The 22,500-nt window shown below is 42.1% G+C and overlaps 1 protein-coding gene across 1 annotated transcript in view; it reads left to right on the forward strand.

The window, feature by feature from the left end:
* The window catches only part of LOC143020142 (uncharacterized), a 127,682-nt gene that overhangs the window by 67,711 nt on the left and 37,471 nt on the right, over positions 1 to 22,500 (forward strand). Inside the window, exons 4-6 of the mRNA XM_076176299.1 lie at positions 5,992 to 6,096; positions 14,984 to 15,134; positions 20,111 to 20,220. Coding sequence (XP_076032414.1) covers positions 5,992 to 6,096; positions 14,984 to 15,134; positions 20,111 to 20,220 — 366 coding nt within the window. The remainder of the gene's footprint in view (positions 1 to 5,991; positions 6,097 to 14,983; positions 15,135 to 20,110; positions 20,221 to 22,500) is intronic.

Genomic DNA, 22,500 nt, shown 5'->3' on the forward strand with positions numbered 1-22,500 from the left:
ACTACATTCACACTTGTCCCCTTTTCCCTTGTAAAGTGGAACTATACAAGTACTCCTCCAGTCCTCCGGTACTCTACCTTCTCTCCAGCAAACATTAAATAACCTCACCAACCAGTCCACCATCACTGTACCTCCTTTTTTTAGACATTCTGCATGGCATCCATCCAGACCAGGTGCCTTACCTGCTTTCATCATCTTAACTGCTGCCTTCACTTCATCCTTCCTTATTTCTCCTCCATTTTCCTCACTCATCACTCTCATTTTCTTAGCATTTCCCACTGCAGCTATCTTTCCCTTCCTATCCTCCTTCACATTTAGCAACTCCCTAAAATATTCTGCCCATCTTCCCCTTACTGCCTTCTCCTCCATTATCATCTCTCCATCTGCACCTTTTACCTTTTCTTCTCTACTTGATTCTCCTCCTCTTCCTCTCTTAATTTCTTTCCAAAACATCTTTTTATTACTTTCAAAATTTTCTGCCATACTCTTACCCCATTTTACATCTGCTCTCATCTTTGCCTCCTTTACCTTTTTCTTTACTTCTCTTTTCTTTTCTTTGTACGTCTCATATGACTCCCTCGTCCTATTTTGTAACCAATCTGTGTAAGCTCACTTCTTCTCTTCTACAACCTTCTTCATTTCCTCATCCCATCATTCACTACTCTTCCTTCTATTTCCTCCTGTCCTTCTTGTTCCACACACCATCTTTGCACACTTTGTGACTCCCTCCTTGAACCATCCCCATTCCTCCTCCACACCTACCTCTACTCTATCCTTCACTCCCTCCCACTCCTCCTTCAGCTTCTTGTACTCCTTCTCCTTTTCCTCTTCATTTAAAGAGTTCACTCTAAGCACCTCCCTACCTTTTGTCCCTTTCCTCTTTCTCCATCTGTCCTCCACTCTCAACTTACCTTCCACCAAAAAATGATCTGATATTCCCCCACCCTCTCCCCTTAGCACATGTACATCCTTAACTCTTCCTATCATAATCCTATTTACCACTACATAGTCCATTAAAGCTCTATCTACCACCCTTCCCTCCACCACCCTCTCCCATGTGTACTTATGCTTGACTTTCTTCCGAAACACTGTATTTGCTATCATCAACTCTCTTTCTAGACACATTTCCACCATCAACTCTCCACTACGATTTTTTTCCTGGAACTCCACATTTCCCAACCACTCCATCAATTGGATCCTTTCCTACCCTAGCATTAAGGTCTCCCAGTACTATTACATTTACACTTCTCCCTAAACCCTCTATGCACTCATTTAAATCTATCCAAAAGGCCTCCCTTTCTTCTACACTCTTCTCACTGCCAGGCCCATATGCACTTACAAAAACCCACATCTCCTTTCCCAGTTTCACCTTCATCCACATTATCCTTGAGGAAACCTCCTTCCACTCCACTACACGTTTACCTATCTCTTCACTTACTAGAATAGCCACCCCTTCTCTCCCTCGCCCTCTCTTCACTCCTGATAACCTCCCACTTACACTCCCAAACTTACACTCGCCCTTCCCTTTCAGCTTAGTTTCACTCAAAGCCAACACATCCATCTTTCTTCTCACAAACATACTACCTATCTCTTCCCTTTTACTCTCATCTGTACCACATCCACGCCCATTAAAAGACCCAAACCTTAGGGTGCTGGTCTGAGAACTTCCAGACCCTCTTATGCCTTTGCTTTTACTTTTAGGAGTGTGCCCTGTGGGGCTATAAGGAGAAGGATGCCTAGTCCCAAGCTCCGTCACTTTCTTCTCGCCTCTTACGATCCAAGTTGGAATACTTGGTGGCAGCATTCTTTTCCCCCACCACAGGGAATTCCCCCACCACAGAAAAAGAATACTCAGAGAAATGGTACAGGACAGCAACAAGGGGTTGGGGGACAGCATAAAGGAGGGACAGTCGTAGTATAAAAGTATAATTTCTCTATGAACAGAGTTTTCCTCTATCATAGACAAAATGATGTGTGACTCTGGTCCGTAGGGGCGCCCCATATAGACCCTAAAGTATCGACTGCCGGCTACTTTGCCACAATAACAAGCAGCCAATACCCCAGACGGGTAATAATAATAATGATAATAATAATAATAATAATAATAATAATAATAATAATAATAATAATAATAATAATAATAATAATAATAATAATAATAATAATAATAATAATAATAATAATGATAATAATAATAATAATAATAATAATAATAATAATAATAATAATAATAATGATAATAATGATAATAATAATAATAGTAATAATAATAACAATAATAATAATAATCATAATAATGATAATAATAATAATAATAATGATAGTAATAGTAATAGTAATAATCATAATAATAATAATGATAATTAATAATAATAATAATAATAATAATAAATAATAATAATAATAATAATAATAATAATAATAATAATAATAATAATAATAATAATGATAATAATAATAATAATAATAATAATAATAATAATAATAATAGTAATGGTAATAAATGTTATGAACTGAACAGAGTATGGAAATGGTAATAATGCAAGATTTGAGGAGAGGATGCATGACTTGATGGCATATGAAATGGACAAAAATATGGTAGTACGGTATATGAATATTTGAGAATAAAATCAATGGAAGAAAAATTGAAAAATAAATAGAAGTGGTGAAAGTAATGATGTTAAGGATAGTACCTAGTTAGAGTTGGGAGGTTTGAGAAGACATTGTTGGAGGGCAAATGTCGAGGTGGATTTTGTCCATTTCAAGACCCGATCCTCTTGTTTGTGTTTTTGTAATTGGCAATGTAAAGGGATTCAATTATTTTCCGTTGTTTCTTGTGTAGACCTTTGGCTAGAATAGTGGTTCCCTCCCAATTTGGTAGGTGTCCCTCTGTGTCTACATGGTTAACTAGAGCGTTTGTTTCTTGGTGGTGCCTAATGTCCGCTTTGTGTTCCCTGAATCTACTGGTAAGTCCTCTGAACGTCTTACTCTCACAGTTAGTCTTAGTTTTGTTCTTTGTGATGACGTGTCCTATTTTTTTTCTTTTTTTTTACTATAATGAGTCCCGTTTGCCTCAGTGTCTTGGAAAGCATGTGAATAAGGTCAGAGTTAGGAACCACAAGGTATCATAGATCCAGCTTCTCTTCACTTTGTTTTCTCGGTCTGAAGTTAATGGTTTTCCGTAATGATATCCCTCGCATGCCCTCTGGATATCTTAGGTTCCTGAATGCAGTAATTATGTATTCAATTTCCTCCTTAGATACTCATTGCTGCATATTCTAAGAGTCCTATGATAAAACCCAATAATGATTCCTGATTTATTTTTTTCGTCGTGTGCACTAAACTAATGGATGAAGTCATTCTTGTTTGTCGGTTTGCGGTATACTTTGAACCTAGCTCTATCATCCGATTTGATGACAGTGTCTAGAAAAGGTAGGGAACAATTGGTTTCCTCCTCTGTTGTGATTATTATTCTGTCGTCTACGTTATTTAGTTGTTCTAGTAGGTTTTTGGTATTGGTTGTTTTGTGTGTAACGAAGAGGATGTCATCAATATGGTGGAACCATTTGGAATTATCCGAGATGATACAGAGAAAATATTTCTTTTCCAATGTTTCCATGTAGAGTTATACTGCCACCGCACTCAATGGAGACCCCATTGGAAGATCTTCATGTTTATATTCCTGATTGTTAAAAGCAAATTATCCAATCTTTATGCATTTTTCTATTAACTCCATGTAGTCACGCTTATTGAAGGGCAAATTGTCGGCGTCAATATACTTTATTTTCTCCTCAACAGCCCGAAAGACACCATCTATTGTTATGTTAGTCGTTGGTCTTTGAAGTCAATTATGTTCAGTTTTTCTATTAGATTGGTAGAGTTTTTGAGGTGTGTTCTGCTGATTCCTTCTAAGGATGATGAAAGTAGTTTTCCCAGTTGATTGGCTAGTCTGTGTCTTGCGCTTCCTATGCCGGATGTAATAGGTTGGAGGGGGGAGGGTGAATATCTGGTTTATGGATTTTCGGATGTCCTTTCATAGCTGGAATTTTTGGGTCTTCTTTCAGGAGGTAGAGGAGTCTTTCCCCTTTTTCTGTTTTCTTAAGGAGTCTCCTGACGCCTGTATTGAACCACTTAGCCACTTCATTGACTTTGCCGTCCTGCTGTTCACAATAGGTGCTTCGGTCGGAGAGGAGATGTTCCATTTTGCTGATTTAATAATTTTGGTTCATAATGATCTTTGTCGGCGGTTGTAATGATAATGTCGTCATTGTCAAGTTCTTGGAGACCGCGGACGTATTATCCTGCTCAAGCACTTCCACATTACGAATGAGAACCTTACCCTGCAATGAAACCTGGGACAGGGGAACAGGTAAATCTGGTAAAGTGGTATCATCACCAGACTCCAAAGCATAAATAACAGCAGACCATACAGGGTCCTCACGCTGAGCTTTGGCCAGATCCTTCAGAGAAAAGCTGTCAATTACTGTAATAGCAGCAGCAGGGATATTACGTGAAAGTGCATCAGCAACATTGTTTGCACGCCCTGGAGTATGCTTAAGGGTTGAGTTAAATTCCTCAATCGTGAAAAACCATCTGACTAGGCGGCCCGAATTTTTTTCCCTTGAAAAGCTGAGTGACAGCAGTTTGGGCCGTGTAGACTGTAACAGGATATCCAAAAATAATATTACGAAAATGCTTTAAATCCCACGCCACTGCTAGGGCCTCCAAATGAGTAACGAGACTCAGGCTTGTTGAGAATACGACTAGCATATACTAGAACTTGGGGTCTATATCCGTCTACTTACTGCATAAGTACAGCTCCAATACCTGTACTTGAGGCATCTTTACAAATAATAAAGGGAAGGCTATAGTCCGGGAATACCAACACAGGCGCTTCAGAAAGTGCAAGCTTTAAGTAATAAAAAAATTCCTGAAGAACATTACGCCACTGGAAGGAACTGTCCTTCTTGAGGAGACGTGTTAGAGGTGAAGCAATTGAAGCAAAATTCCTAATAAATGCACGGCAGTACCCAGTGATGTAGGTGATGAAGTAAACATTAGGCTAGGCTCCATACAGACTAATTGGGGCATCTCTAGTTATCATGAGGCCGCTTAAATGGTTCAGGTATTTCATTCTTAACGATTTACATATTTGCTGACGCATAAGATTATCCAAACCATACAAATCGTGGAGTACTTTGATATAATCCTGGGTGGTGCGAATCAAAGTACATTTTACTAGATTTTTTACCACCATATTTTCAATAAGAAAGATGGTCTTACGTACCCGTGTTCTTATTAGCATATATATACATGTACATATCTTTTCAACCACATTAATTCACTTTAGTTCGATGCCATCACAGTAATGGACTGACGAGGAGCTCGATGGAAGCATATATATGGAAATTGATACGAGCTTCTCTACAGGATACATTTCTTATGCGCAATAGGTGAAATAAAACTAAGTAATTATGATGGTTATTACGTTATCAGTATACCAACTCGGGTAGATAAATGAATGATTTTAGTGCGGCATAGGTAAGTTGTCCAGAAAATAAATACGTCACTAACGGACGATATTTAAAATGGTATTTAATTTACTTACTTATATGGAAAAGCTAGAGGTATTGCATAAGGATCTCTAATCCACCATTTCTTTTTAATCTCCGAATGGCGTAAGTTTGTTGTAGTTTTAATGCATTTGATGTAATTTCAGTATCACATGAATAACTGTTTTCTTATTTCCTTTTCTACACCTACTCATGGCCATTCACATTCATACGTAAACATATTCATGTGAATACATAAACACACACACACACACACACACACACACACACACACACACACACACACACACACACACACACACACACACACACACACACACACACACACACACACACACACACACACACACACACACACACACACACACACACACACACACACACACATACACACACACACACACACACACAAACGCAGGTTTCAGATGTCCGAATGGCCATTGCTTGGATGAAAATTTTGTGTGCGACGGGATCCAGGACTGCAGTGACGGAGCGGACGAACTAGCTTGCAAGGGGCAGAATGGTAAGACAACCTACTCTCCATCTCCTTATCTGCCCTAATAATTTGCGTGGCACCTTGTCAGATGCATTTTCTAAGTCCAGATATACACACTATATCCATCTCTTTCATGTAGCACATCAACCGCTCAGAATATAAACTTAATTGATTTGTAACACAAGACCGTCTGTTTCTGAATCCGAATTTATTATCTTCCAGGTTCCCTTTCTTATCTCGATATTCTCTTCACCTATCTTTCACACATTTTTGGCCACCGAGCTGGTTCGGGACACTGGTCTATGATTCAGAAATTTCTCTCTACTTGCTCCTTCATATATTGGTGCAATATTCGCCATTTCTAGTCCTGCCGTACCATTTTTTCTCTCAATGAAAATAAGAGGTGGAATATCTTGTTTACAAAATTGTTCTCTGCGTTTATTTGCTAAGTAATTGGAGATCCCATCCGACTCCGAGGCCATTCTCACTTTCGTTGTTATTACTATAATTTATTTGTTTATTGATTCATATACTAATTTGTTTATTTATTGGCAGATTTATCTATTCATTTATATATTTATTTATCGATTCATTTATCTATTTATTAATTTTTTCTTAGAAAACTAATCTTGCGGTCTTGTACCTTTATATTTCACATCCTTAGTTACTCCATTATCTTCTTAGATATTGATTTGAAACTGTTATTCATTTCTATAGCCTTAGATTTGCTTCCTCGTGTACTATTGTTAATTAAATTTTTAGTTTCTGTATCTCTTCTTTGTGTTTATCTTATCCTTTGCAGTAGCATAGAAAAAAAAACTTTACATTTTTTTTTGTATATCTGTTACTTCTGTATTTTTCTTTGGTGTTTCTTTATTTTTTCTGTTTTGATATTTCGTATCTCTTGTTAAACCAACACACTAATTTTTACGAAGAATTTATTCACCCTCACGTTAAAAATTTTCTTGGAGATTTCCCATTTTTTAAATTTAATTATTTCCCATTCTCTTTTCCCAAGTATTTTTAGTTATACAAAGATTATTTTTGCAAAGTTATGTCTTCCTCGTCTCCGAGACTTCCTGTTTCTGCTTTGTTTACCTCCAAAATGAATTTGATGACCATATGATAACTCAGTAATTTAGCTGTAACATGTTATTTTGTAAAAAATCTATCTAGTATTGTTGGTGTATCCTTGCCTTAAACCTTGTCTGTTTCAACCACTGCATTATTATGTTATTCATTGCAACGTTTGACAGCGTAGTGCCCCATGTTTCTTCACCTTCACTCATTCCCGTTACTTCCATTTTGCCTATTTGCAATTGAATTCCCCGACCAACGTTATATTAATACTTTTATTGATAATTATCTTTAATCGTTTTGTTCTTGTTTTTTGGTCGAATATATGTCATTGCGATTTCTCCTTTTTTCATTTCGTTACCTTGACCTAGCCTTCTCCCATTTTCTTCACTAACCTTATTTGTCTATATTTTCATTATCACTTTTTTACGCCTATTATCACCTTTCCTCTTTTTTCTTATATTTTTTCCTCACACTGCATATTGTATTTTCCTTCTTTCACTTTATCTTGTCACAATAAAACACTGGTGCTTATTTTTTTTCATTTCGTTACTTCTCTCTTTTTTTCCTAAGACTATTTTTTGATACCACTCTCTCACCCTCTGATCCATCATTTTCCAGCAAAATGACCTTCTCTGTCTTCTCTTGATATATATATATATATATATATATATATATATATATATATATATATATATATATATATATATATATATACATATACATTTATTTATTATTTCTTTGACCATTTTCCCCCTCCTCTGTTCCTCTTTACCGTCCCTTTTTACTTCTCATTTATTCACCCTTACGTTATAAATTTTCTTGGAGACTTTCCATTTTTTTTTTTTACTTCATTTAATTATTTTCCATCCTCTTTTCCCAATTACTTTTAGTTCTGCATAAATTACTTTTACAAAGTCATGTCTTTCTTGTCTGAGACTTCCTATTTCTACTTGAACATTTTTCTACATTGCTTGAAATTTTTCATGTCTTATCACCGTTTTTTGTAGTTTAATTTTTATATCTATTGTCCGTACCCCGTTGTATATATTTGCCTATCCTAAATATTTTTACTATTTCTTCATTTGTACTAGTACCATTAGCTATAACTATTTGTGTATTCTCTTTTGTAGAGCTGAGCGCGTTACCGCCATACAGGTAGTACGTTACCGAAAAATCTGCTTATGCGTATATACATACACACATACGCAATAACGCGGACTGCTGGAAATTAAAATCGGACTCATTGACGGAAATGCACCCCAGATTTTTTGGTAACATATTACCTGTCTGGTGGTAACGCCCCCAGATCTCCTCTTTGGTCTCTGATTTTCTTGTGTTCTTCCTAGTCTTGCTATAATATGTTGGGACTTCCTTATTTCCTCCTTTATATATGGGTACGATATCTGCATTCTTCCAGTCTTCTGGTATTTTTCCTTTTTTGAGTGAGCAGTTTATTATATTATTTATTTTGTCTATTGGTTATTTTTTTTTTTTTTTACATTCTTTTAGTATCATCCAGTTAGCGATTCCATTCGGGCCATGCGATTTCCTGATATCAAGATTCATTATTTGGTCCATTATTTCTTTTCGTGTTACTATTATTTCCCTCATGGGGAGGGGGGGGGGTCCCTTCCCGCCCTTCATCCCGATGTTGTACATTTTCTTTAGTGAAAACCGATTTGAAGTGTTTGCTCATGACTTCAGCCATTTCTGTATCTTCAGTGTATTCCATATTCCTTTGGTGTAATTTCACTACTTCCTGTTTGTTTTTTAGTTTCCCGTTCACATATCTATAGAATAGTTTTGGCAGATCCTTACATTTTTCTATTATATCTTTTTCATAGTTTCTTTTCTCTTCCCTACGTATTTTAACATATTCATTCCTTTGATTGATATGCATTTGCCACTTTCTAGTTTTTTTTTGTATTTTTCCATCTTTACCAAGCTTAATCTCTTCTATCTTCCGCTTCTCTGCGCCTTCTCTTAAACCTCTTTTTGCTTTGGGACATATTTATCCACTCCTTCATTATAAGCATGTGTGATAGATTCTGTCTGTTTATGATTGTGTATAAGAAATAGAATATCAGTGTGTGTATGTATCTGTGAGTGTGGGAATGTGTGTCTGTGAGAGAGTGTGTGTGTATGTGTGTGTGTGTGTGTGTGTGTGTGTGTGTGTGTGTGTGTGTGTGTGTGTGTGTGTGTGTGTGTGTGTGTGTGTGTGTGTGTGTGTGTGTGTGTGTGTGTGTGTGTGTGTGTGAGAGAGAGAGAGAGAGAGAGAGAGAGAAAGAGAGAGAGAGAGAGAGTGTATGGGAGGGTGTGTGTTTGTGTGTATGTGCGTGTGTATGTGTATGTGTGCGTGTGTGAGAGATAAAGAGATAGAGATAGATATATATATATATATAGATAGATAGATAGATAGATAGATAGATAGATAGATAGATAGATAGATAGATAGAGAGAGAGAGAGAGAGAGAGAGAGAGAGAGAGAGAGAGAGAGAGAGAGAGAGAGAGAGAGAGAGAGAGAGAGAGAGAGAGAGAGAGAGAGATTTCTTATATAAATTTATTACGCTCATAGAGCGACAAACCTAGTACAGTAGGTACTTTCTATTCATACATAGTATGCGTGACGCGCAGGTCACGCTACTACGTACAGTGAAGCTGTACGGCAATAATAACATAAGAAAGGAGAAGACTGCAAGAGACCATAAGGGCCACACTAGGCTGTTCCATTACATCCTGTAAGGGGAAATATATTGGTAGTCAAGGTGAGGTAAGATTTAGCATCCACCAAAGTGTGGGTGTCGAATTAGCAGTGTCTAGATTATTGTCAGTTAAGAGAAAGTGACATACATGTATTAAGTCTTGCCTTTGGGGCAATAGATCTCTTACTGAGGAACATTCGAGGCATTAGTGGTGGAGATTGCCGGCATTGGGACAGTCGCATAGTTTGCAGGTGGAGTAGTGTGGTATGTCCCCCGCCTCAGAGACTTGCCACAGCGGTCTGTAACCCAGGCGAAGCTGTGCAGTCACGATATTGTGTCTGCGAACGAGGAGTCCGTGTTTGCGATACCTCGGGAGAGAGAGAGACGGAAATGGTCATAGTGTTGTATTGATACACTTTGTGCTCGCAATTCATTCATGCGGCGGAGGATGGTTAGAAGAGTGGCAGAGTGTATGATCTTCTTGTAGCAGAGGGGGAGGGTGTGACATCGTCAGGCAGTGGCAATTTACAGCCATTCTTAACAAGGAAATCTGCCTTTTCATTGGCAGCGATTCCAACGTGGGGGGAATCCACAGAAAACTTATGGTGAGAAAGTGTTCTTGAGCTGTGACTAGCTGTTATAAAATGGGATGGATGAGGGGGCGGTGTATGGGTTGTAAAGACGAGATGGCCTGTAGGGCAGACTGGGAGTTACACATTACCACGCCATTCAGTCGCCGCTGACAGAGTAGGTTAACAGCAAGGAGTATCTGTATTTCGCAGTACGTAGAACTGGACGAGTTGGGTAACCTGCGACCAACCCAGCCTCCCTCAGGTGACTCCACATCTGATGAGTAGACGGCGCAGCCCGCGCTACCGTCTGGCTGTAAGGACCCGTCTACGTAAAGATGGTACACGGCATGGACGGAGGAAGACACTGAGGTGATGTGTTCCAGGGCTAATTGTTTCTGGAAGAGCGGTGGACTTATTTTTGAAGTCGTTGCAAAGGTGACATGAGGCTGTGGAATCTTACATGGAGGCGGTCCGTGATCAATCTCGGCAATAGAGACTTCGATGTGAAGGCGCTGCAGGGTGGAGCAGACTGTGTTAACGAGGGGACGCAGCGGATGGCGTGTGCGGCAGGGTCAAATGGAGCTCTTAAGACATGGAAATAGTGCGGGGCCAGATGGGGTGAGTGGAGGCACTTGATGCTGAAGGAGGAGAAGTTGGCATGTATTCTTTCAATAACTGAAGGAAGATTAAGTTTGGTCTGCATGTTTACTACTCTGGTAGAGGTGGGGCATCCAAGAATGTACCACATCATTCCGTTTTGGAATCTTTATAAAGGTACCAAGGAGGTCTTGGAGAGTTGAACAAGGGCTGGGGAGAGACAGTCTATGTCCAACCTAACGAAGGTAACATAGATGGTTCTTGCCAAGGGGATGGATAGTCCAGCGGCGTTGTTGGTGAGTCATTTAAAGGGGATAAAGCACTGTTCTAGCCGGTGGAGATCTTGAATGATGGGATGGATGCGCTGCCGAGCAGGTATGGCTAGACTGATGCAGGGCGGGGTGACACTGTGTCCTACAGTGAACACTGACAGTGTTCCGGGGTCCCTAGGAGAGAATACTCGACTCTTTTCTGGGGAAAGGATGAGGCCACAGGCGGATGTCGACTCGTAGAAGGAGTGAAGAAGGCGTTGTAGGTCGGCAGCAGAGGTGGAGTGCACACAGATATCGTCAACTTAGGAGGTGACAGTTGTGCCGGGAGTGTTGGGGAGAAAGGATAGCAGGCGGTGCATCTGGACATTAAAGAGGAAGGGATTTAAGATCCCACCCTGTGGAGTACCAAGTTCGAATTCACCTGGAGCTACTTCACATTCCCTGCAATAGTACATGTAAAGTCCTGTTTGAGAGATAGCCACGGACCCAACTCAGGAAGTTGCTTTGGACGCCAAATTCTACGGGCTGGTCGAGAATAATCTCCCTGTTAGGTACGTCGAAAGCACTCTTGAGATCAAGGAATGCTACTACACTGGTAGGGGAGAGGCGGGCATATAGGTCCATCAGGCAATGGTGTGTGCTCTTCTGTGATAAGAAACCAACAGTTACGATGATAACTTGCCCTGTAGTCGAAACATAAGGCGAGTGAGAAATATACGTTCGAGGACTTTACAGAAACAGGAGGCGAGTGAAATAACCCTGAATTTGTCTGTGGTAGGTTTGGGGATGGGCACAATGGTACTAGATGTCCAGGCACGAGGTACATATCCCTTGCTAAAGCAAAGGTTATAGAGTTGCAGCAAGGGATTGCCAGGGACTTAGGAGCAGGCGGAAGACTTGATAGGTGATGCCATCATCCCCGGGAGCTGTTGTTGTGCTTGTGACAAGAGCACGACGCAGTTTATCCTCAGTGATGGGCACGTTATCTTCATCCATCCCTAATAATGGAACCATTAGACGCAGGGTGCGGATATTTTTGTGGGTGGAGAGTGCCTTTTGAATGGGGGCGGGAAGATTGTTTGCCTGAACTTGTTCAAACCATGTACTTAGCAAGTCCTGCGCATATTGGGCTGGGCTGTGGTGGGGAGCACTCGATGGTTTCTTCTTGATGACCTTGGTTATCAGGTGCCACATGGAGCCAACGCTGGTCTGGTGGTTCGACGCTATCGATATGTTTCTTCCACGACTCGGTATGTGCACACTGTTGCAGAGTAACAAGGTCATCTCTGGATTTTTGGTACAGGAGGAGATTAGCAGGTGTTGGTTGCCTTTCAAAGACGACACCATCTCTCTCAGCCTTCTTTTCCGCCTGTAGGATACATTGGTCTAGCGTCCAGGCATGGACCTCGCGGGATCTTTTGATGTGTGGCCTTGTGACGTAACGAGTGTAAAAATCATGTGTTGAAGCAACGAGGGAAGAGTGCAGGTTCTCAGGTGACTGAAAATAAATGTTGGTAGAACAGTGGAGATGTAAGAGACGTAGTTGGGGCAGCACTTCGGAGGAATAGAGATGCAGAGGCGGGTGTGGAAAGGAGAAGGCCCACTTGGTAGGGAGTGCAGGAGACCAAGTGAGATGTGGTTAGAGAAGGGTCTGTATGGGAAAACACTTAACGTGTGTCGCTGCTAGACCAGATATGATGATGTAATCGAGCGTGCCTCCTCTGGAGTGTGTGACACCCCCAGTGGGCCAGTGATTGAGGCGGTAGCGGCGGATGTACTCGAGGAGAGGTAGCCCACTACGGTTCTGGGAGGGGGAGACATCTCCTAGGGCAGGGTGCCGGGCGTTGAAGTCCCCCATGTAGATCACACCGTGTGACGTGGGTGGGGGGAGGGCAGAGAGATTGATTTTTCCTGGATCAGAGTAAACACTGCAGAGTCTCAGCTTCCCATTGCCTATGGTTATCTCAAAGAGTCGAAATGTCATGTCATCATAGATAGAGCAGTGCAGGAGTTGATGGGTGATGGAAGAGTGAATGTAACTTAGAAGGCCATTCCTGACATGATGGACATACGAGACGTAGCCTAAGAGCGGGGGTGCCACTGTCCCAGAATCGTGGCGGCCAACATTTTTTCACATCCGACCTAGTCATTAATATAATTTTTTCGCATCCGACCTAGTTATGGACCAAAAGGTCTCCTGTCGGCATGCTCCTCCTTTGTAATCCTTTGTAACAAAAGCTTCTTTGATGAATATAACTTGGTGGCGGCCTACATAGGTCTTGAGGGAAGTAATTTTCGGATAATAATTGTTGATGTCACAAGCATTCCGAGTGATGACGTAAAATTTCATCTCGTTAGCAAAGTCTGCCTTTGGGTTTACAGATGGTTGGCGGAGACGATGATGAGGAGGTGGTGCCGCTCTGAGGTGTATGTCATTGTGACTTGATAGGTATTTGGTTACTGAACCTTTGGAACCAGCTGGTGAGAGCCTCTCGGAGAAGGTGGCGACAGTCGTGATGACGTCTTGGTGGGATTCGATAAGCGTGGCTAGGGTGCACTCAGTGGAGGTTTAATGTGCGGTGAGGCTATCGATGTTATTTTTATTGCGTCAAAGCGCATTGTAATTGCTGTGCAACGTGCCCTTAGGCTGGCAACGGCGTCGCGGAGTGCAATTACTTGCGGCGAGTCAGGCACGTTTGAGGGTGTCAGCGGTGGGACGGTTCTTGGGCGACCGAGAGGGTGGTGGTGGCGCGTATGCAGTCACCCGGGTTCGTGACAGAGAGGACATTTCCACATGAATGATTTTGGTGTGGGGGTGGGAAGCTGGTCGGCTGTAGATGCTTCATTAGTGTTGGTGGGCTGAGAGGGGGTGCGATGTGGGCAAGTACAATATCGGTGAGGGTGGCCGGTCCAGAATAAGCCATGTTGCCAAAGCAATATGAAAGAATGTAGGCAATTGGTGCTAGTAGGAGTGAAGTGACGTGGGTATGACGTTAAGAACCATCATACTCCTGGTACTGCGCATGCGCACACAGGCGGACAGGCCAAGGATAGGGTTTTCTTATGGCAAACATTGACTAAGTCCTATATCCCTCAAAACTACTCATACCACAAGACTGACGTCTGGTGCTTACTGTTGTGCTCAGCTAAGGCTGGACGACAGTAGCTTGCTGGATCTTCCATAATTTCTTCGAAATAGTAGGAGGTCAGTTGCGGGTGTGTTTACATTCATAGTCAACAATGGCCGACCTGAGGAAGAAAGACTTCCACCACCATCACGGTCTCAGATCACGTGTTGGACGTGATCGGCAGCCATCATATTCCTGGATGAGTGCCCAATTTATGGTAATATTGTGACCTTGCCAACCAGAGTTGGAGTGCCGCCTCCCAGTGCAGCAATACTGTAATTTTCAGCCATGGGTGGGATTCGAATATAGATTTCTGATTTAGCGGTCGAGAGAGGTACCACTACATCATGGAGCAGTGTATACGTGTATGTGTGTGTGTGTGTGTGTGTGTGTGTGTGTGTGTGTGTGTGTGTGTGTGTGTGTGTGTGTGTGTGTGTGTGTGTGTGTGTGTGTGTGTATGTGTGTGTGTGTGTGGGTGCTTGTGTGTGTGAACATATTTTTTGTCCAGCAGTAGAAACGATACATTTGTTAATATTGAAAAAAATCTTCATTGATTTTTACAGGACCAGGCCGAGCTGATTTCAACGGAAAATGTACAGGCCCAAACCACTTCCAATGTTCCACCGATGAGTATTGTATTCCAGTCGCATGGCTCTGTGATAATGACAGTGACTGCAAAGACAACTCCGACGAAAGAAACTGCACAAAGAAAGAGTAAGAGTGATTCCTCAGTTCTTGGCCAGGCTTCTTGGTTTTATAAAGATGTTGATCACACCTACGAGTATATTACCCAAATAAACTTTAAAAACAAAATCCATATCTGCAAAAAAAGCATCCTTATGTGTCACACTGTTGCTTATAAATGATATTGAAACATTTCAATGTTCAAGTTATGTATATCTTTAACTTGTCATTTCCATGAGAAAAAACTAGGTTTGAAAATAACATGAATTTATTTATGACGAGCAGAGTTGAATTGAAATTGATGTATAGCAAGTGAAGGATAGTTTAAAATTTCAAGAACCAAGTGATATTTTAAAACAAATGAATATCAGATATTGTATGCGGAAAAACCACCAAGGAAAAATATAAACTGATGACCAAGCGCTTTCGTCTATTCAGACATCCTCAGGGTACATCTGAATAGACGAAAGCGCTTGGTCATCAGTTTATCTTTTTCCTTGGTGGTTTTTCCGCATACTTAGAATCACGAGTTTATGTGATTTCTCATGCATCAGATATTGTATATATCTTATATTCATCATAAATTACTATTCTAAAGGTGCATTTCAACTTTGTAACAAATACTGTACAGGCGCTCAGCTGAATATCTGCAACATAATCATTTTACTGAGTTTCAAAACTCATAACAAAAGTAGTAAAACCTGGAATATGCTCGCACCTGTGACCATAGTTGGATTTGTTATCGTCATTAAATTCGTGTGTGAAACTTTGGTAATGTACAAGCAGGAACAGTAAATTAATGTTCACACTTGATACATGTCTATTGTATGTCCTCCGATCAATTTCTCCTATTCTAGTTCTTCCCTTCTCCTTTGTCTTCCTGCTCTACTACCATCTGTTCCTCCTACTCCTCGTCTTCTTCCATCACATATCCTCCTGCTCCTACCCCTCCTCCTTCTTCTCTTCTTCTATTCCTCTTCTTTCTTCTTCTTTTCTTAGCTCCCCTGTTTCTGCTGACACTGTTGCTGCGCTTACTGTTGTTCTTCCTCTCTTCCTGTCCTTTTAATCCTTCTTCTTTTCTTCTTCTTCCTCTTCCTTTTCCTCTCCTTATTTATCTGTCTCTTCGTCTTTCTTCTCCTCTCCTTATTTATCTGTCTCTTCCTCTTTCTTCTCCTCTCCTTATTTATCTGTCTCTTCCTCTTTCTCTTCCTCTCCTTATTTATCTGTCTCTTCCTCTTTTCTCCTCCTTATTTTTCTGCTATGCTGCTGCTGCTGCTGTTCATGCGCCTTCCCTTTCTCCTCCTTAGCTTCCTCCTGCTTACTTTCCTGTTCTTGTTCCTCATCTTTTTCTTTTCCTTCTCCTCCTTCTACTCCTTCTTTTCCTCCCCTCCTTCTTTTCCTACTCTTATTACTCTGCTTCCTCCTTTTACTCAACCTTCTCTTCCTTCTCTTTTCCTTTCTCTTTTTCCCCTCTCATTTTTCTCTTGCTGCTGGAGTCACTCCTCCCCCTCTTTTTTCTCTTCCTACTCCTCCTCCTCTTCCTTCTTTTCATCACTTTATTACTTCGCCTCCTCCTCCTCTTCCTCCACCTTCTCCTCCTTTTTCTCTTCCCTCACTTCTTCCCTCCTCCTCTTCCTTCTTTTCCTCACTTTATTACTTCTCCTCCTCCTCTTCCTCCGCCTTCTCCTCCTTTTTCTCTTCCCTCACTTCTTCCCTCCTCCTCTTCCTTCTTTCCTCACTTTATTACTTCTCCTCCTCCTCTTCCTCCACCTTCTCCTCCTCTTTCTCTTCCCTCGCTTCTTCCTCCTCTGCTTGCTGCTGCTGTTGCTCCTTCCTATCCTTCCTTTCCTAATCCTTCTTCTTCTCCTCTTTTTATTTCTCCCCTTCTCTTTACCTACCTTCTCTTTCTCTTCCTTCGCTTCCTTCTCTTTTTCCTGCTACTGCTGCTGATATTACTGTTACTAATGCTTCTGTTCTTCCTCCTCTTTATCCTTGTTCTCTTTTCCTCCTCTTCTTTCTTCTTTTTCTGCTATTCCTCCTCTTCTCCTCTTGATTTTCTCATTTCTTTTCCTCGTCCTCTTCCTCTTCCTTTTCCTATTGCTGCACTTCCTCCTTCACTTTCTCCGCCACCTCCATCTTTTCTTCTTCTTCTTTTCGTGTTCTTAGTACTTTTCCAGCTGTGGCCACCACTGTTACTGCTGTGGTTCCTCCTCCCCTCTTCCTCCTCCTCCTCGTCCTCCTCCTCGTCCTCTTCCTCCTCCTCTTCCTCCTCCTCTTCCTCCTCGTCCTCCTCCTCCTCGTCCTCCTCCTCCTCCTCGTCCTCTTCCTCCTCCTCGTCCTCCTCCTCCTCCTCCTCGTCCTCTTCCTCCTCCTCGTCCTCCTCCTCCTCCTCGTCCTCCTCCTTCTCCTCGTCCTCCTCCTCCTCCTCCTCGTCCTTCTCCTCCTCCTCCTCGTCCTCCTCCTCCTCCTCGTCCTCCTCCTCCTCCTCGTCCTCCTCCTCCTCCTCGTCCTCCTCCTCCTCCTCCTCTTCCTCCTCCTCCTCCTCCTCTTCCTCCTCCTCCTCCGCCTCTTCCTCCTCCTCCTCCTCCTCCTCCTCCTCCTCTTCCTCTTCCTCCTCCTCCTCTTCCTCCTCCTCCTCTTCCTCCCCCTCCTCCTCTTCCTCCTCCTCTTCCTCCTCTTCCTCCTCCTCCTCTTCCTTCTCCTCCTCCTCCTCTTCCTCCTCCTCCTCCTCTTCCTCCTCCTCCTCTTCCTCCTCCTCCTCCTCTTCCTCCTCCTCCCCTCCTCTTCCCCCTCCTCCTCCTCCTCCTCCTCCTACTCCTCCTCTCCCTTTACCTGCTGTGGATCTTACTTCATCTTCTGCGGCTGCTCCTATTCGCATCACCATCCTTATGATCACCTTGCACTTTCTTTTTCTCTAAACCCTTCTCCTTTCCTTCCCCCTTCCTCTTCCCCTTTCCCCTTCCCCTTCTCTTTTATTCCCCCATTCCTTTCACTATCCCCATTCCATTTTCCCCCCTTCAACTTCCATTTTCCCTTTTAGTTTCCTTTTCTTTTCCTCTATCATTTCCTCTACTCTGTTCCCTTTCTCCTTTCTCCCTTTTCCCTCTCTCTCTCTCTTCCCCCTTTCCCATATCCTCCATTTACCTTTCCTTCATCTTCATTTTTCCTTTTCCTTCTCCTTCTCTTCCCCTTTCTCTTTTTCTTTTCCTTTTCTTGTCCTTTCCCTATTCCTTTCATTTCCCCGATCCACTTTCCCTTTCCATTACCTTCCCATACTTCATTCTCTATTCTTTCCCTTTCCATTTCCTTCTGTCTTACCCTTACATTCTCCATCTTCCTCTCCCTCCCTCTCTCTCTCCCTCTTCCTTTCCCTATCCTCCCTCTCCATCTACCTCTCCCTCTCCCTCTCCCTCTCCATCTCCCTCTCCCTCTCCCTCTCCCTCTCCCTCTTCCTCCCCCTCTCCCTCTCCCTCTCCCTTCTCCTTCTCTCTCCCTCTCCCTCTCCCTTCTCCTTTTCTCTCCCTCTCCCTCTCCCTCTTCCTCTCCTCCTCCCTCTCCTCTCCCTCTCCCTCTCCCCCTCCCTCTCCCTCTCCCTCTCCCTCTCCCTCTTCCTCTCCCCCTCCCTCTCCTCTCCCTCTTCCTCTCCCCCTCCCTCTCCCTCTCCCTCTCCCTCTCCCTCTCCCTCTCCCTCTCCCTCTCCCTCTCCCTCTCCCTCTCCCCTCCCTCTCCATCTGATCTTCCCTTTCCGTTTTCCTGTCTCCTTCTCTTTCCTTTGGCGTCTTCCTTTCTTCTCTCTTTTCCCTTTTCCTTACCTTTCCTTTACCCTTTTCCTTTCTCATTGAATTTACCTTTTCCTCTCCCATTCACTTCTCTTCTCCTTTCTAATCTTCATTTCTTTATTCCCTTTCCCTTTCCTTCTCTCTTCCATTTCTTTATTCTTTTCTTCAATTCCTTTTCCGTCCATTCTCCTTCACAATCTTCATTCTCTTTGCTTACTTTCCCTTCCCTTTCTTCATTCCTTCTCCCTTTCCCTATCTCTTTCTCTTTTCCTTTCCTTTCCTTTACTCTTTCCATTTCCATTCCCCTTTTCAATCTTCCCCCTTTTCCTTTCCATTTGCCTTTCGCTGTCTCCTTCTCTTACCTTCTCCTATTCCTTTTCCTTTTCGTTTCATTTTCACTTTCCCTGTCCATTTCCTTCTCTCTCTCTTTTTTCCTTTCCCTCTTAATTTCCTTTTCATCTTCCATTTCTCTTCCACTTATACTTCTTCTTTCCTTCCACCTTCACCTTCTCCTTCCACTTATACTTTCTCCTCCTTTGCCCTCATCCTCCCTTTCCCTTTGCTGTTTCTCTTCCTCTTCCTTTTCCCCTTCCCCTTCCCTTACCCTTTCCTTCCTACTCTCCACTTCTCCCATTCTTCCCTTCTACCTTTTATTCCCTTTTTTCTTACTCCTTTCCTCCTATTCTCCTCTATCTCTCTTCCGCCAATGCACCTCTTCTTGCCCTTCTTCACACTGCTTCTCGTCACTCTTTCTCCCCTTCTCCTTTTATCCACTCCTGCCATTCTCCCTTTTTCCTCTTTTCCCCCTTTTACCTTCTCTGCCTCTTTCTCCCCCTCTTCTTCCCCTTCTACTCTTCTCAACCTTCTTCCCTCTTCCCCTCTCTCATTTTCCCCTTCCCTCTCCTTTTTTCCTTTACTTTCATTCGCCACTGCTCCTATTTTCCCCTTCTTCCTTGCTCTCCTTCTCTCTTTCTCTCTTTCTCTCCTCTCCTTTGTTCCTTCCCTCTTTCTTTCTCTCCTTGTGTCATTCTCTTTTTTCTCTTTCTCTTTTTCTTTCCTTCTATTCTTTTTTCATGACTCTATCTTCTCCTTCTCTCTTTTTCTCTTCTACTCTTTTGTTTTTCTCCCTCTCTTTTTCTCCTCTCCTTTCCCACCTTTTCCCCCTTTACCCTTCTCTTGTTCTCCCTCTATTTTCCCTCTGACTAATTCGTCGTGGACTCCCCCCAGGTCCTGTACAGAATCGGAGCACCAATGCAACAACGGTGACTGTATCTACGCCCTTTGGCGCTGCGATTCGAAGGAGGATTGTCTGGACGGATCTGACGAATTTGACTGTGGTAAGACTTTCTTAGACACCGTTGTCCTTCGGGGAGTCAAGTGAAGGAACCACGATAATAAAAGCTGTTACAGTGTACTCGTATTTACGGAGGATGGTGATATTGCTCTTAAAACATGTTTCTTCTTGTTTATGTTTGTATTTCTTTTTAAGATTTATAATTTGTGTGTGGTCTAATCTGTTCTGATAGCTTTGGATTTGGCTTCGAAATTTGATTGAGTAGTTTTATTATTGTGACATATCTTGATTATGATTTTGTGGATAGGTACAACTTGAGGTCATTGATTAGATATGTCTTCTAAGCAATTTGCTTCACCCCTCACTTTGATCTTGACGTTACTACTCTTGCCTACTTTTTTCTTCGAGACTTATTTCAAGATATTTGAATTATATTGCAATAGGTGGAAGAAAACCTAATGTTTTCCTTTGCTTCCAAGACCATTTTTATTCACTAATGAAAAGAGTAAAATGAAATAGACAAATAAATAAATGAAATAAGTAAAATAGATAAATAAATAAAATATCATATAAAGTACTAACATTTACTAGTAAAGTGAACAGTTTGGGAAGGTGTGCGAAAGAAGAAAGTTGAAGATAAATGTGGGTAAAAGTAAGATGATGAGATGTACAAGGGTAGAATGTGGCAGCAAATTGGAAGTGAGTATTAAAGGAGAGAGACTGGAGGAAGTGGATAGCTTTAGATACTCGGGTGTTAATGTGTCGAGAAGGGGAAGAGTGGAGGTGGAGGTAGAATGTAGATTGAGAGAAGTAAGTAAATGCCTTGGGGTATTAAAAAGAGTAATGAGAAATAGACATTTGGGAGTGGATGCTAAGAGGAAATTGTATGAAGGAGTGATTGTACCAAAAGAACTGTATGAAGCAGAAATATGGAACATAAGAGAGGAAGGGAGGAAGAGTTTGAATGTGTTTGAGATGAAATGCCTGAGAAGTATGGTAGGGGTTACTAGGTTGGATAGAGTGAGAAATGAGGAGGTAAGGAGGAGAGCGGGGGTGGAAAGGGAGTTGGAAGATAGGGTTGATGAGAGAGTATTGGGATAGTTTGGACACATGGAAAGATTAAGCAAAGAGGTGTGAAAGGCAAAGGTGGAAAGAGTGAACATGAGGGGGTGACCAATGATGAGATGGATGGGGTAAAAGGGGGACTGGGAAAGAGGGGAATGTCTGTTGAGGAAGGAAGCGAGAAGACAGAAGATAGGGGTAAGTGGAAAATTATTGTGTATGGATGATGCTGTGATGTATGGAAGGGAGTGGGTGGGGGATGGGGGTGAGGGAGTAAGTATGAATGATATTTAGATGCTGCCCGAAGGGATTTCTCCCCTTCTTTTTTTTTTTTTTGCGTGATAGGACGGAGAAGGGGGATCGCCAATTATATGAAGTGGCCTGGCTGTGGATGTGCTATCTTGCTGCATTGCTTCTGACCCAGGGCAGTGGGGGAGATGCAGTGGTGACCCGTCATCCAGGAGGAGCCAAGATAAGAGGGAATGAGGGTGGTGAATGGGAGTGGAGTATGTGGGGATGGAATGGGTAGGAGTGGATTATATGCCTTTGTTTTTTGGCTACCTCCCTTGTAAGAGGGAAAAAGCCATTGGTATATGTATGTACGTATGTATGTATGTATGTATGTATGTATGTATGTATGTATGTATGTATGTATTACCTTTTTCCTTCTCTTTCCTTTATCCTTAATCATCTCTTTCTCTTTCTCTTTCTCCTATTCTCTCTCTCTCTCTCTCTCTCTCTCTCTCTCTCTCTCTCTCTCTCTCTCTCTCTCTCTCTCTCTCTCTCTCTCTCTCTCTCTCTCTCTCTCTCTCTCTCTCTCTCTCTCTTTCTGTACAAGAGCCTACATGGGGGGGAAATATACTAGATCTTATGTTTACAATTGAGGATAACATATTACACAATGTATCTATGGGTGAGACCCAAGATGGAAGTGATCGTAATGTCGTTTGATTTAAATTATGTGTACCTGACCTCGAGGAGAAGAACCACAGATACACCATTCCTGATCTGCGAAGAGCTGATCTTGCTGGACTGAGAGGAGGAGCTGGTGCATTGGCAATTGAAGTTGGTGTCAACGTTCAAGAGTCATGGGACTCATTTCGTTATTGTTTTATGACACAACAGGCACATTTTGTACCAAATAAAATAGACAAAGAAGAACGTCGGCAACCTAAATGGTTCACATGAGAGATAGGAAAAGTAATTAAGGTAAGGAAAGCGTCTTATTGCCGCTATAAGGCGATAAGATGTAGTTTTTTTG

This window comes from Oratosquilla oratoria, chromosome 39 (genome assembly GCF_046742065.1).
Source record: "Oratosquilla oratoria isolate Oo_2021 chromosome 39, ASM4674206v1, whole genome shotgun sequence".
In the NCBI taxonomy this organism is placed as follows: Eukaryota; Metazoa; Arthropoda; class Malacostraca; order Stomatopoda; family Squillidae; genus Oratosquilla; species Oratosquilla oratoria.